The following is a 15,761-nucleotide window of genomic DNA, read 5'->3' as shown; positions in this document are numbered from 1 at the left end:
CATGTGGATCGCATCCCTACATATCACAACCACATGGATCGCAGCCATCCATATCACAACCATATAGGTCACAACCATCTCTATCACAGCAACATGGATTGTATCCAGCTATGTCGTAGTGTCAAGGATCACAACCATCTTCATCACTGACTCCATCCATTTCACGACTTTGCTTACGAGGCTGTAGCTCTAAGCCCCAATCTACACCGTCTACACATGCCTCTGATACATGTGCGGAGGATGATGATCCAGAGGTAGTGCATTATGATCGCTATGGCAGGATCATCATAGTCCAAGAGGGTAACGGGTAAGAGTTATTTGTTATTTTTGCTTTTATTGTTTTATAATGTTTTTACTAATATTTTTATGTATTTTAATTGTTAAATTGTAGGTTCAGTCCAGGTAAGTATACTACAAAGATAATCACCAATGAGATCAAAATGCTTTATGATGGCCCCTATGAGACATGGAGTGATTTCCAATACTCGCGGAAAAAGCAAATTTTCAACTTGTTTAAAGTATAAATGATCTTTTAAACCGTTTAATAATTTATATTTATGATGTTTCCATCTAATATTTACCCTTTTAAATGCAGAGTAAATGTGTATGGGAAGACTTCTATAGCGAGGAAATGGCTACAAATTTTAATCTCAAAGCCCGCAAGAGATTAGCACATCATTTCTCAGATGCCCACAATCGGTAAGGATACGGATCAAAGATGATCAGGTCGGTTTCCCACCGTCAGCAAAGGGATGGAAGAGAAATAAAGAAAAATCAGAAGATGACTTAGACACGAGCAAACGGTCTTCGAGGGGCCGGTTGTTGCCCTACGAACGGACCGAAGGCCGCGGAAGAGGTTTCCAGTCAACAGATAGATGTGTTACTGATAGAAAGTTTGATCGTTGTCAGAACAATAAATCATTGCATGACAAGTAAGCGTCAGGTACGCGGGATCCTTCCTACCCAGGATATCATAACACAATTTCAATCTCAGCGTAGTAGAGTTGGTATCATCTCTGAGGAATATCAAAGAAGCACGGTTTTTGCAGTTGATAAGATCTGATCCCAGCTAGAGGGATCCCAACTTGTGATGTGAATACAACAAAATGAATGGACACCGGACTGGGGACTGCCGACATCTCTGGGAAGAAGTGGCGACATTGTTGAAGAATGGTAATCTTAGATAATTCTTGAGTGACCGGGCTAAGAAAAACTATGGTCGCAACCAGGACTACGCAGAACCCTCGAAAGCAGGGGAAGATCCCCTGCTCCCGATGATCAACATGATCTTCGAGGGGAACGAGATCAACAGGGTCACCTTTTCGGTAGCAACAAAGACGAATGTTTTTATAACCCATAGCAAAGGACTCCGGGAACTTGATAAAGACAATATCACATTCACAAAGGAGGATGAAAATGGATTGTTGCTATTGTACAACGGTGCATTGGTAATTTCTTTAAATGTTCTAGACTTTAAAATTAAACGTGTTCTAGTGGATCCAGGAAGATTGACCTATATCATACAATGGAGAGTCTTGAAGCATGCTATACTCATCAGAAGCATTGTTTCAGCCACAAAACTCCTTGCCATATTCAACCTCGTGAGCATGACAACCCTATGCGAGATTGTTTTTCCCACAAACGCCAAAAGAGTGATGAAAACGACTCTTTTTGAAGTGGTAGATTGTGATATGGAATATAATATTATTCTGGGAAGACCATGGTTGCATGAGATGATAGTTGTACCATCAACGTATCATCAGTTGCTGAAATATTCAGCGCCCGAAGGAGTTAAACAGATAAGGGACGACCAACCTGCAACAAAGGAGATGAAAGCCATTTTGGTCTCCAGTAGCAAAGAGAAGGAGCACGCGACATAGAAACTATAGGAACCAGTGCCCGCTCCCAAATCGGATGGTAGAAGCATCAGAATCCTATCAGGTGCCAAGGTATTTCCATGTACCATAAGAGACTGATTCAACAAAACCCATGGCATCAGAGCTCGACCAAGTTGCATTGTTGAAGAGTTCTTAGAAAGGAAACCACTTGGAGACAAGATTGCACCCCGAGCTCAGCTCTGGCTTTATTGAGTTTCTTAAATCTAATACTGATTGTTTTGCATGGTCGCAAGGTGATATGATAGGTATCCCGTCGGAGGTAGCCATACACAAGTTAAGTTTGGATCCCAAGTACCTCGGGTAAGACAAAAGAAATGCCCCATTGCTGAAGCCAGGAATAAATTTATCATAGAAGAGGTAAATCACTTACTTGATATTGGTTCAATCCGGGAGGTAAATTATCTAAACTGTCTAGCTAATGTAGTTGTAATTCCTAAGAAGAACAATAAATTTTGCATGTGTGTAGATTATAGGGATTTTAATAAGGCATACCTGAAAGACTCGTTCCCACTATCAAACATCAATCAAATTATCGATGTGACGGTCGAGCACGAGTTAATGAGTTTCCTAGATGTTTATTCGGGGTACAACCAAATTAATATGAACCCGAAACATGAGGAAAAGACTTTGTTCATAACGAATTTTGGAACATATTGCTATATTGATTCCCTTCAGGTTGTAGAACGCCAGAGCCACTTATCAACATCTCGTAAAAAAGATGTTTGAGGAACAAATTGGAAAAACTATACAAGTTTATATAGAAGATATGCTCGTTAAGTCATTGAATGTATGCGATCGCCTTAAGCATCTACAAGAAGCTTTTGACATCCTAAGGAAGCATAACATGAAGCTTAACCTTGAGAAATGCGTGTTCGGGGTGAGTTCTGGCAAGTTTCTAGGATTTTGGGTATCACAAAAGAGGATTAAGGTAAACCACGATAAGATCAAGTCCATCAATGACAACTCGGACCAGTTGTCACGAGTGAAAGAAGCCCAAAGTCTCATAGGGAGATTGGAAGCTTTGAGTAGGTTCTTTCTCGATCATAAGAACAATGTCACTGTTTCTTCGCACTGCTCCAAAAGAAAAACAACTTCGAATCCGCTGAGTGCCAGCAGGCTTTGAGAGATTTAAAAATGTACTTGTCAAGCCCTCTGTTACTTTCAAAACCAAAGGAAGGTGAAATACTGTTAGTCTACCTTGCTATATCGGAAGTAGCGGTAAGTGCAGTTTAGTCCTTGAGGATGAAGGTACATAATATCACATTTATTACGTTAGTAAAACTTTAACGGGAGCATAAACTTGCTGCCCACATTTGGAGATGCTGGCCTTAGCTCTCACAGTCGCCACCAGAAAGCTGAGGCCCTACTTCCAATGTCACTCGATAGCCGTGGTGACCACCTTTCCTCTACGGAAACATCCTTCACCAACCTTAACTCTCGGGTAGGTTGGCCAAATGGGCCATCAAAACGAGTGAGTTCGATATAGAATATAAACCGAGGACTACGATTTAGTCACAAGTCTTGGCTAATTTTATGGCCGATTTCAGTACGGGATTGCTGCCTCTGGCAACCAAAGAGGCAGTAATGGTGTTAGAATCGACATTGGGCATTTGGATATTATTTACGGATGGATCCTCCAACATAAAAAGGTATTGGCTTGGAATAATATTAATCACGCATTTGGGTGAAACCCTAAGGCAGGCCATAAGAATGGTCCCTTTAACTAACAATGAAGCATAGTATGAGGCTTTCATTACAGGACTCCAATATGACCGGAGACTAGATTCCAAGGTCAATGACACCAAGTGCGACTCACAGCTGGTGGTAAATCAGGTCTACGGGTTCTTTAAAACCAAAGAGGAGCGCATGCAACAAGATGCGGTAAAGGTCCAGGCTCTGCTAGCTCGATTTTGGAAGTGGTCGATTACTCATATTTTGAGGGAAGAAAATGCAAAAGTAGACGCACTAGCTAACCTCGATTCATCAACGGAAATGATGAGATCAGAGTTCGAGATAGTAGTAAAACTGATGCACTCGGTACTAGATGCATATAACGACTTTGAGGTAAGTACTACTAATTTGGTCTAGGAAGCTGCCCGAAGACGCCAAGGCGTCCTAGTCGTTGTGCGCCAAAGCAGCACAATATAGCTTTAAAAAGGCTAACTGTATAGAAAATCTTTCCAAGGCCCGCTGGCCCAATGCTTGGGGGCATCCGAAGCTAATTATTTTATGCAAGAAGTCCACGAAGAGATATGCGGAAGCCATTCCAGTGCATTTTTGCTTAGTTCTAAAACTGGTAAGGGCAGGTTATTATTGGCCCCGCACGGAACAAGATGTCAAAGCCTTCTGCAACGACCCAGTCGGTCGTTTTAAGAACTAACGCCCGATCCACTATTAATTGCATTCCCCGTGCTTGTTTCTACTATTTTGATTTGCCGGGATGTTCAGTTTTGAGTTCCGGTTTGTTTTGGGATACTTAGTCCCTAAATGAGAGTTTATTTTTTAGAATTTGGGCCATAGTCAAAGCAGTGTGAAGAGGGCCTCGGAACGGAATTTTGTCGGTTTCGTTAGCTTTGTTGGGTGATATCAAGCTTAGGGGTGTGTTCGGATTGTGGTTTGGAAGTACGTAGCTTATTTAGGCTTGAAATGCCAAAAGTTGAAGGTCCGTAGTGTTGAATGTGGCATGCTTGCAAATTTCAGGTCATTAGGCTGACGTTTGATAGACTTTTTTATCGGAAGCGTATTTTGAGAGTTTTTTAAGCTCTTATGCTTGAATTCGATGCTAATTGGTTGATTCTATGTTGTTTGAGTTAGAGTAGAGATTTGTATAAGTTTGGATAGTGGTATAGGACTTGTATGTACTTTTTGTTGAGGTCATGGGGGTCTTGGGATGATTTTGGGTGGTTAAAGGGAAATCAGAAAGCAAGAATTTGCAGCTGAAGTTCTTGGGACTGCTGTCATAAACGCATCAGCGGTTGAGAGGCCGCAGATGCGGAGTCAAGCCGCAGAAACGTCCAAGAAGAAATAGAGCAGGGACTGCAGAAGTGGATGGGTCACCGCACCTGCGGGAACAAAGATGCGACATCTGGGTCATAGGTGCGGAGATGGAATTTTAAGTGAGAACCATAGAAGCGATATCGCAGATGAGATGGGTGGACCGCATAAGTGGATTTGCTGGGCATAAAATTCAGAAATTTAAGGGGTTAGTTTCAAAAAGTTAGAAATTGATTTGGGATCTCGGGATTGGTGATTTTGAGAAGGATTTTCACCTAGGTGTTTTGGGTACGTTATTCTTACTTGATTTTAATTAATTTCCACGAATCTATGCATAAATTCATCCTTTGAATTGAATTTGGGGTGAAAACTTGGAAAAACATTGGGAGAAGTTCCTAGGCTTAACTTTTGGAGTTTGATATAGATTTTGACATCGTATTGGGATAATTTTGATTTAAATAAACTCGTGAGAGTATGAGAATTCTGAAAATATAAATTCTACCCGATTCCGAGACGTGGGCCCGAGGGGCATTTTGGTCATTTTACTTAATTTTGCGTATTAACTTAGAATGTATTTGTAGAATCGGTTACTTGAAGTGTTATTTACATTATGCAACTGAATTGAATATATTTGGTCATTTGGAGTTGAGTACTCGTGGCAAGAATGTGGTTTCAGGTTGATTTTGAGCCGGATCGAAGTAAGTGGATTGCCTAACCTTGTGTGGGGAACTCCCTTAGGATGTGGTATTATTGGTATATGAAATTCTTTGTACGTGAGGTGACAAGTGCGTACTTGTGCTAATTTTTTAAAATCCGGTTTTATTAAGTAATTACAATTGTGTTTTATTTTCCGGTTCATACTACTAGCAATTTAAGCATGTTGTTACCTTAGGGAAGCATGTCTAACTGCCTTAATAGCCTTACTTGCTCAAACTGCCTTAATTGGATTATGTGCAGCATGCTAGGCTAGAAATATCTATTTTACCTTGGTACGGAAATTGAGTTGTACTATGTATTCTTCTTGCTGTTGTTGTGTGTTTACTTTGAGACTACGGGACGGTTTCTCGAGAGATCCCCCCTTCATGTTTTCTTTGGGATTGTGGATCGGTATTCCGAGAGATCCCCCTGAACTTTTATATTGGAATTACAGGACTGCACCCAGTAGATTCCCCCTGTACTAGGTATTTACATTTGGGATGACGGATCGTTATTCCGGGAGATCCCCGCGCATTATGAGTTGGACCACGAGACGGTATCCCGGGAGATCCACTTGATATTTATATTTGGGACTACATGTCGGTATCCTGGGAGATCCCAGTTGTTATCTCTATGTTGAGCTATTTTCCTTTCCGTGATTATTTCGTCTCTGTTATAATTGTTGTTGGTCTTTCCATCCTGTGTTATTTCTTATTGTTGAACTTATTATACTGTCTTATTTTACACTATTTTACCTTGTATTTCATTTAACCTCAGTAGGGCCCTGACCATCCTCGTCACTACCCGACCGAGGTTAGGCTTGGCACTTACTGAGTACTAGTGTGGTATACACATGCCCTTTCTGCACATGTTTTTCATGTGCAGATCCAGGTACTTCGAATCAGACCTATCACACTTGAGGCAAGGTGCTTGTGGAGAGTTCGAGGTATATCAGCCGCGTGCGCATACCAAAGAATCTTTGTCTATTCTCATGACTAGTATAGCCCTTCTGTATTTTTCCTTATTGATAGACATTTCTGGAGTTAGAGCTTTCATGTATTATCTTAGCTTGTGATTCATGGGGTTCCAGATTTTGGGAGTGTTAGGTTGAGAATATTGTATTGTTTTATTCCAGGTGGCATCTTAAAAATTGTTAAATTTTTGTTATCTCGACTTTTATTAGTTTCTTTCCGCAAATTGTTTCTTTTTCCGCATTGGTTAGGCTTACCTAGTTGTAGAGACTAGGTACCGTCATGTTAGTTCACGGAGGGCGAACTAGAGTCATGACAAGTTGGTATCAGAGCTCTAGGTTTATAGGAGTCATGAATCACAAGCCGGTTTATTAGAGTCTCGCGGATCGGTACGAAGACGTCTGTACTTATCTGTGAGAGACTATGTAACTGTTAGGAAAATTCAAATTCTTTTGATTTCCTTGTCGTGCGAGATTTTTAATATCACAATTCTAAACTTTTGTCTTCTATTCTCTCACAGATGGTAATGACACGTGCTACCCGAGATGATCTGGCACTTGAGCCCCCTACTGCAGCCGTCAGAGGCCGGGGCCGGGGTAGAGGCCGAGGACGCGCACACGGTGCAGCCAAAGCACCCACACGTACTTCCACCGAGGAGCCACCAATAGTTCCAGCCAGAGCCCAAACACCTGATACGCCTACTGCTACTACTAATCCAACACTTTAGGAAACTCTCGCGCAGTTCGTGAGTATGTATACCATTTTGGCTCAGGCAGGGTTACTTCCCCTTGCTGCAGCTACATCCCAGGCCAGGGGAGAAGCAAAAACTCCCAACGCCCGCACTCTTCAGCAACGAGTGCATGTTGATCAGGTCCCAAATATTATTCTTGTACTGCTTACAGTCGCAGATCAGCCCGAGGATAGGACAACAACTTCAGAGGATGAGTAGTGAAGGCTTGAGAGGTTCAAAAAGTACGATCCTCCTATATTCAGTAGATTCAAATCGGATGATGCCTTGAGATTTTTGGAGGAGTGTCACCGTACCCTCCGTACTATGGGTATATCAGGATCAAGTGGGGTTTCTTTTACTGTCTTCCAGCTTCGAGGAGTCACCTATGAGTGGTGGCGCACCTATGAATTAGACAGTCCGGACAAGGATGCTTTACTGACTTCGACTCAGTTTTCAGATATGTTCCTGAGAGAGTTTGTTCCTTAGAGCCTCGGGGACGCATGGCACGCAGAGTTTGAGCATTTGCGATAGGGTACTATAACTGTCTCGGAGTATGCTATTCGTTATACTAGCTTGGCTAGATATACACCAGCTTTGGTTTCAACTGTTCGCGAGAGGGTTCGCCGGTTTATTGAGGGGCTCATTCCCAGTATCAGGTCTAGCATGGCTTGTGAGTTGGAGATAGATATTTCTTATCAGCAGGTGGTGAGCATTGTTGGGAGGATAGAGGGTATGCATGATAGAGAGAGAGAAAGAGGAGAGGGAGGCCAAGAGGTCTCGAAAGTCGGGCCATTATTCTGGTGCCCGTGCCCTAGTTGTAGGTCGTCATGGTAGGGGTTATATGCGTCGCCCTGTTCATTCAGCTATTCCAGCAGCCAGTGGTATTCCAGCACCTTCTAGGCCTCAGGATCCTTATTATGCATCTCCAATATCTACTGTGCGTCCTGCATGGGGTGTTTTCAGTGGTTAGTGCAACAGACCTGGCCTAAGCCAGTCACAACCACCACGTCCTCCCAGAGCTTGTTTTAAGTGTGTTAACACACGCCATATGGTGAGGGATTGCCCCAAACTTTGGAGGGGTACAGCGCCATAGACTTCTCAGCCACAGCGTGCCCGGTAGAGTTCTTAGGCTATGATTACAGCACTAATTTCTACCCCACCTGCTTAGCCAGCTAGAGGTGGAGGTCAGGGAGGTAGAGGTCACACTAGAGGGGGAGGCCAGGCCAGATACTATGCCCTCCCTACCCGTACCGAGGCTATTGCCTCCGATTTTGTCATCACAGGTATTGTCCTGGTTTGTCACAGAGATGCATCGGTTCTATTCGATCCAGGCTCCACTTATTCTTATGTGTCTTCTTATTTTGCTCCGCATTTGGGTGTACCTCAGACTCCTTTGAGAGATTCTCTTATTGTGAACCGCATTTATCGGTCGTGTTTGGTTGCTCTTAGTGGTTTTGAGACTAGAGCCGATTTATTATTGCTCAACATAGTAGATTTTGATATTATCTTGGGCATGGACTGGTTGTCGACCCATTATGCTATTCTTGATTGTCATGCCAAAACCGTGATGCTAGATATGCTAGGTGTATCACGTGTTGAGTGGGGGGGGTGCTTTAGATCACACTTCTAGTAGAGTTATTTCATTCATTAAGGCTCAGTGTATGGTTGAGAAGGGGTGTGATGCGTATTTAGCTTATGTGAGAGATGTCAGTATTGATACCCCTATAGTTAATTCAGTCCCAGTAGTACGGGATTTTTCTGATGTGTTTCTAGCTGACCTTCTGGGAATGCCGCCCGATAGAGATATTGATTTTGGCATTGATCTATTGTCGGGCACTCAACCCATTTCTATTCATCCGTATCATATGTCTCCCCCTAAATTTAAGGAGTTGAAGGATCAGTTACATGAATTACTTGATAAGGATTTTATTAGGCCTAGTGTATCACCTCGGGGTGGTCCTGTCTTGTTAGTGAATAAGAAGGATGGTTCTATGCGTATGTGCATTGATTATCGCTTGTTGAACAAAGTTACAGTGAAGAACCGTTATGCTTTGCCTCATATAGATGATTTGTTTGACCAGATACAGGGTGCACGAGTGTTTTGTAAGATTGACTTGCGTTTAGGTTACCAACAGTTGAAGATTCAGGAGCTAGATATCCTGAAGACGGCTTTCAGGACTCGGTATGGTCATTACGAGTTCCTTGTTATGTCATTTGGGCTGACCAATGCACCAGCAACCTTTATGCATTTGATGCACAGTGTATTCCGACCATATCTTGACTTATTCGTCATTGTCTTTATTGATGATATTCTGGTATATTCCCGGAGTCGGGAAGATCATGAGCAACACCCGAGGACTGTGCTTTAGACCTTGAGAGAGAAGAAGTTGTATGCTAAGTTCTCAAAATCTGAGTTTTTGTTGGATTCCGTGGCATTCTTGGGTCACGTGGTTTATGGTATGGGGATAAAGGTAAATCTGAAGAAAGTGGAAGCAGTGTAGAGTTTGCCCAGACCATCCTCAGCTATAGAGATCCGTAGTTTTCTTGGCTTGGCAGGCTATTACCGTCAATTTGTTGAGGGGTTTTTATCCATTGCAGCACCTATGACCAAGCTGACCTAGAAGGGTGCTCCATTCCAGCGAATAGAAGAGTGTGAGGTGAGCTTTCAGAAGCTTAAGACAACTTTGATTACTGCCCCAATTTTGATATTGCCTAAAGGTTTGGGGTCTTATACTGTCTATTGTGATGCCTCGAGGATTGGCCTTGGAGTAGTATTGATGCAGGACGGTAGGGTGATTGCCCATGCATCCAGACAGTTGAATGTACACGAGAAGAACTATCTTGTCCATGATCTCGATTTAGCTGCCATTGTTCACGCCTTGAAGATCTAGCATCATTATTTGTATTGTGTGGCTTATGAGATTTATATTTATCACCAGAGTTTACAACATCTATTCAAGTAGAAGGATCTTAATTTGCGCCAGATGAGGTGGTTAGAGATGCTGAAGGACTATGATATCATTATTTTGTATCACCCGGGCAAGGCCAATGTGGTGATCGACTCTTTGAGTCACCGAGTAGAGAGTTTGGGGAGTTTGGCTTATTTACCAGCAGTAGAGAGGCCCATGGCGATGGATGTTCAGGCTTTAGCTAGCTAGTTTGTGAGATTGGATCTTTCGGAGCCCAGTCGGGTTCTAGCTTGCGTGGTTTCTCGCTTTTCATTATTTGATCGTATCAGGGAGAGACATTTTGATGACCCTCATTTGCTTGTCCTCTAGGATAAGGTTCGGCACGGTGAAGCTAGAGATGTTACTATTGGTAATGATGGGGTATGGAGGATGCAGGGTCGGATTTGTGTACCCAATGTTTATGGGTTTCAGGAGTTGATTTTAGAGGAGGCCCAACTTTCGCGGTATTCTATTCATCTGGGTGCCGCGAAGATGTATCAGGATTTGAGGCAACACTATTGGTGGAGGCAGATGAAGAAAGATATAGTTGGGTTTGTAGCTCGGTGCCTCAATTGTCAGCAGGTGAAGTATGAGCACCACAGACGGGGTGGGTTGCTCCAACTGATAGAGACCGCGGAGTGGAAGTGGGAGCGGATCACCATGGACTTTGTAGTCAGGCTCCCACAGACCTTGAGGAAGTTTGATGCCATTTGGGTGATTGTAGATCGGCTAACCAAGTCCACACATTTCATTCCTGTGTGTACTACCTATTCTTCAAAGCATCTAGAAAAGATTTATATCCGAGAGATTGTTCGTCTGCATGGTATTCTAGTTTCTATCATTTCAGATAGAGGTACTTAGTTCACATCACAGTTTTGGAGGGCCGTACAGCATGAGTTGGGTACTCGGGTGTAGTTCAGTATAGCACTTCACCCTCAGACAGACGGACAATTTGAGCGCACTATTCAGATTCTTGAGGATATGCTCTGTGCGTGTGTGATCGAGTTTAGAGAGTCTTGGGATCAGTTCTTGCCATTAGCAGAGTTTGCCTACAACAACAGCTATCAGTCCAGCATTCAGATGGCACCGTATGAGGCTTTATATGGTAGGCGGTGTAGATCTCCGGTAGGTTTTTTTGAGCCAAAGGAGGCTAGATTATTGGGCATAGACTTCGTTTAGGATGCTTTGGAGAAGGTTAAGGTTATTCAGGATAGACTTTGTACAGCCCAGTCCAGACAGAAGAGTTACGCGGACCGGAAGGTTGGTAATGTTTCCTATATGGTTGGAGAGCGGGTTCTGCTTTGGGTATTGCCTATGAATGGCATTATGAGATTCGAGAATAAAGGGAATGTTGAGTTCGAGTTTTATTGGCCCTTTTATGATATTGCGGCGTGTTAGAGAGGTTTATCATGAGCTTTCCTTACCTCCTAGCTTGGCAGGAGTTCATCTGGTATTTCATGTTTCGATGCTCCGTAGATATCACGGTGATCCGTCGCACGTGTTGGATTTCAGTTCAGTCTAATTGGACAAGGATCTATCTTATGTTGAGGATCCAGTCGCGATATTGAACAGGCAAGTTAGAAAGCTAAGGTCAAAGAACACTGCATTAGTGAACGTTCAGTGGAAGGGTGAGCCGGTCCGCTCGAATTTACAATGGGTTACAATTTTGACCTCGCTCAAATTAATACCCTTACGGCCATCAGCCATCTCCAAATAAAAGGAAAGTTCGACCTCGCTCGAATTTATAACGGGTAACAATATCAACCTCGCTCAAATTAACACCCTTACGGCCATCAACCATCACCAAATGAAAGGAAAGCTTGACCTCGCTCGAATTTACAGCGGGTTACAATTTCAACCTGCTCAAATTAACACCCTTACGACCATCGACCATCACCAAATAAAAGGAAAGTTCGACCATGCTCAAATTTATAACGGGTTACAATTTCAGCCTTGCTCAAATTAACACCCTTATGGCTGTTGACCATCGCCAAGTGGAAGTAAACATTTGCCCACCCAAATCAACAAATCAGAGCTTGACCCCGTCGAACTCATAACGGGTCATAGTTCGATCTCACACAAGCTCGCCCCCTACCGTCGCTAAACTCGCTATGAAAAATTAACTTCGCCCAAGTTGGAAAGTCTAAGTTTGACCTCGTTCGAATATATAATTCAAAACTGACTTCGCCCAAGTTGGCAACTCTAAGTTCGACCTCGCTCGAATATATAAGTCAAAACTGATTTCGCCCAAGTTGGCAAGTCTAAATTTGACCTCATTCGAATATACAAATCAAGGTTGATTCCGCCCAAGTTGGAAAATCAGAAGTCAACCTCACTCGAACATGCAGATCCGAAATGACTTCATTCGAACTCACACAATGAGATCCGACCTCGCTCCGATCAAGCAAACCAGATCCGCCCGCATTAGAATTCTCAATTAAAAGATCAGGGACTCATCACGGAGAAATCTGAAGATCTTCCCCCCAAGAAAAAAAACAAAAAAAATGATAGAGAAGGAGAAAGAAAATCAAAATATACACAAACAAAGGTGAAGCAACTATTTTATTCAAAATGTACGTGCGCAACAGTCGCGCCTTACAAAAGGCCAAAACAGTCCCTCAAGAAAAAGATGAAAATAAACAACAAAAGAACAAAAAAACTAAGTACAAAAGCTACAACAAAGTTTCACTCGGCGTCATCTCCACCGCCATTCTCCCCAGCATCATCATCATAAGGAAGCTCATCCTCAATATCAATGCCCTCACCAGCCTCCAGTGTTGCAGGGTCATAACCGCAGGCAATACGAGCCTCATGTGCCTTCGCACGAGTATCTTCAAAGGCGGCCTCAGGAACACTCCCCGCCTCCTACAAGCCCTTGTATATATCACGTTGGGCCTCATCATGGACCCATTGCTCATACAAGCGGGGGGGGGGGGAATAGTAGCAAATGCAGACTCTTAACGGGGAGCTTAGAAGGCGACTTGGGAGACCGAGCAGGATATGCATTCCGTTAGCCTCATATTTTCACTACTTCAGATATGTCTCTATGCTCATTCGAGGACAAATGAATGTTTAAGTGTAGGAGGATGTAACGACCCAGCTGGTCGTTTTAAGAACTAAAGCCCGATCCCCTATTAACTACATTCCCCGTGCTTGTTTCTGCTATTTTGATTTGCCGGGATGTTCGATTTTGAGTTCCGGAGTGGTTTGGCACACTTAGTCCCTAAATGACAGCTTATGTTTTAGAATTTGGGTTATAGTCGGAGTAGTGTGAAGACGGCCTCGAAATGGAATTCCATCTGTTCCGTTAGCTCCTATGGGTGATTTCGGGCTTAGAGGGGTGTTCGGATTGTGTTTTGGAGGTCCTTAGCTTATTTAGGCTTGAAATGCCGAAAATTATATTTTTAAAGTTTCCGGTTCGATAATAAGATTTTTTGATCGGGTTCGGAATGGAATTCCGGGAGTTGGAGTAGCTCTATAGTGTAGAATGCGACGTGCTTGCAAAATTTCAAGTCATTCGGACGAGGTTTAATAGACTTTTTGATCGGAAGCGTATTTTGAGGTGTTGTGGAGATTTGTATAAGTTTGGATAGTGGTATATGACTTGTCTGTGCTTTTGGTTGAGATCCTGGGTGCCTCGGAATGATTTCGGGTGTTTAACGGGAAATCAGAAAGTAGGACTTTGCAGCTAAAGTTCTTTGGGTTGCTGTCATAACTGCATCTGCGGTTGAGAGGCCGAAGATGCGACTCCCGCAGAAGTGGACAAGAAGAAATAGAGCAGGGACCGCAGAAGCCGATGGGTCACCGCAACTGCGGGACCGCAAATGCGGAATCTGGGTTGCAGGTGTGGAGATGGAATTTTAAGTGAGAACCACAAAAATGTTTCCCCAACCGCAGAAGCAGTATCGGATATGCGATGGGTGGACCGCAGAAGCGGATTTGCTGGGCAGAAAAATCAGAAATTTGAGGGTTTAGTTTCAAATAGTTAGAAATTAATTTGGGAGCTTAGGATTGGCGATTTTTAGAGGGATTTTCACCTGGATGTTTTGGGTAAGTAATTCTTACTCGGTTTTGATTAATTTCCACGAATCTAGGCTTAAATTCATCCTTTGAATTTGAATTTGGGGTGAAAACTTGGACAAAGATTCGGAAAAGTTCCTAGGCTTAACTTTTAGAGTTTGATCTCGATTTTGACGTAAGATTGGGATAATTTTTATATAAATGAACTCGTGAGAGTATGAGGATTTTGAAAATGTAAATTCTACCCGGTTCCGAGATGTGGGCACGAGGGGCGTTTTGATCATTTTACCAAATTTCACGTATTAGCTTAGAATTTATTTGTAGAATTAGTTACTTGAAATGTTATTTACATTATGCAATTGAATTGAATAGATTTGGGCCATTTGGAGTCGAGTACTCGTGGCAAGAACGTGGATTCGGGTTGACCTTTGAGCTGGTTTGAGGTAAGTGGCTTGCTTAACCTTGTGTGGGGGAACTCCCCTTAGGATTTGGTATTATTGATATTTGAAATGCCTTGTATGTGAGATGATGAGTGCGTACTTGTGCTAATTGTTGGAAATCCGGTTTTATTATGTAATTACAATTGTGTTTTCTTTTCTGGTACATACTACTTGCAATTTAAGCATGTTGTTACCTTATGGAAGCATGTCTAACTGCCTTAATTGCCTTACTTGCTCAAACTGCCTTATTTGGATTATCTGCGTCATGCTAGGCTAGAAATACTTGTTTTACCTTGGTATGGAAATTGAGTTGAACTGTGTATTCTTATTCTTGTTGTTGTTGTGTGTTTACTTTGGGACTACGGGACAGTTTCTCGGGAGATCCCCCCCCCCATTGCAAGTTTAATTTGGGACTATGGATCGGTATTCTGGGAGATCCTCCTACACTTTTATATTTGAACTACGGGACTGCACTCGGTAGATTCCCCCTGTACTGAGAATTTACATTTGGGACTACGGATCGGTATTCCGGGAGATCCCCGCGCATTATGAGTTGGACTATGGGACGGTATCTTGGGAGATCTACTGGATATTTATATTTGGGACTATAGGACGGTATCCTGGGAGATCCCCAGTTGTTATCTCTCTGTTGAGGTGTTTTCCTTTCCGTGATTATTTCGTCTCTTTTATAATTGTTGTTGCTCTTTCTATCCTGTGTTACTTCTCACTGTTGCACTTATTATACTGTCATATTTTACATTGTTATACCTTGTATTTCATTTAACCTCAGTAGGGTCTTGACCTTCCTCGTCACTACCCGACCGAGGTTAGGCTTGGCACTTACTGAGTACCGTTGTGGTGTACTCATGCTCTTTCTGCGCATGTTATTCATGTGCAGATCCAGGTACTTCAACTCAGACCTATCACACTTGAGGCGAGGTGCTTGTGGATACTTTGAGGCATATCTGCTACGTCCGCAGATCGAAAAGTCTCTTTCTATTCTCAGTACTAGTATAACCCTTCTGTATTTTTCCTTGTTGATAGACAATTCTGGAGTTAGAGCT

General features: G+C 42.8%; 1 protein-coding gene across 1 annotated transcript; it reads left to right on the top strand.

Annotated features, from left to right (window-relative positions):
• Positions 1-1,283: 1,283 nt before the first annotated feature.
• On the top strand, positions 1,284-1,880 carry LOC138875782 (uncharacterized). The gene has a single exon (XM_070154649.1). The coding sequence runs from the start codon at positions 1,284-1,286 to the stop codon at positions 1,878-1,880; it is 597 nt and encodes a 198-aa protein (XP_070010750.1).
• Positions 1,881-15,761: the final 13,881 nt, after the last annotated feature.

Source organism: Nicotiana sylvestris, chromosome 8 (assembly GCF_000393655.2).
Source record: "Nicotiana sylvestris chromosome 8, ASM39365v2, whole genome shotgun sequence".
Lineage (NCBI taxonomy): Eukaryota > Viridiplantae > Streptophyta > Magnoliopsida > Solanales > Solanaceae > Nicotiana > Nicotiana sylvestris.
Note: the sequence above shows the minus strand (reverse complement) of the source record. Positions and strands in the feature narration are given on the sequence as shown.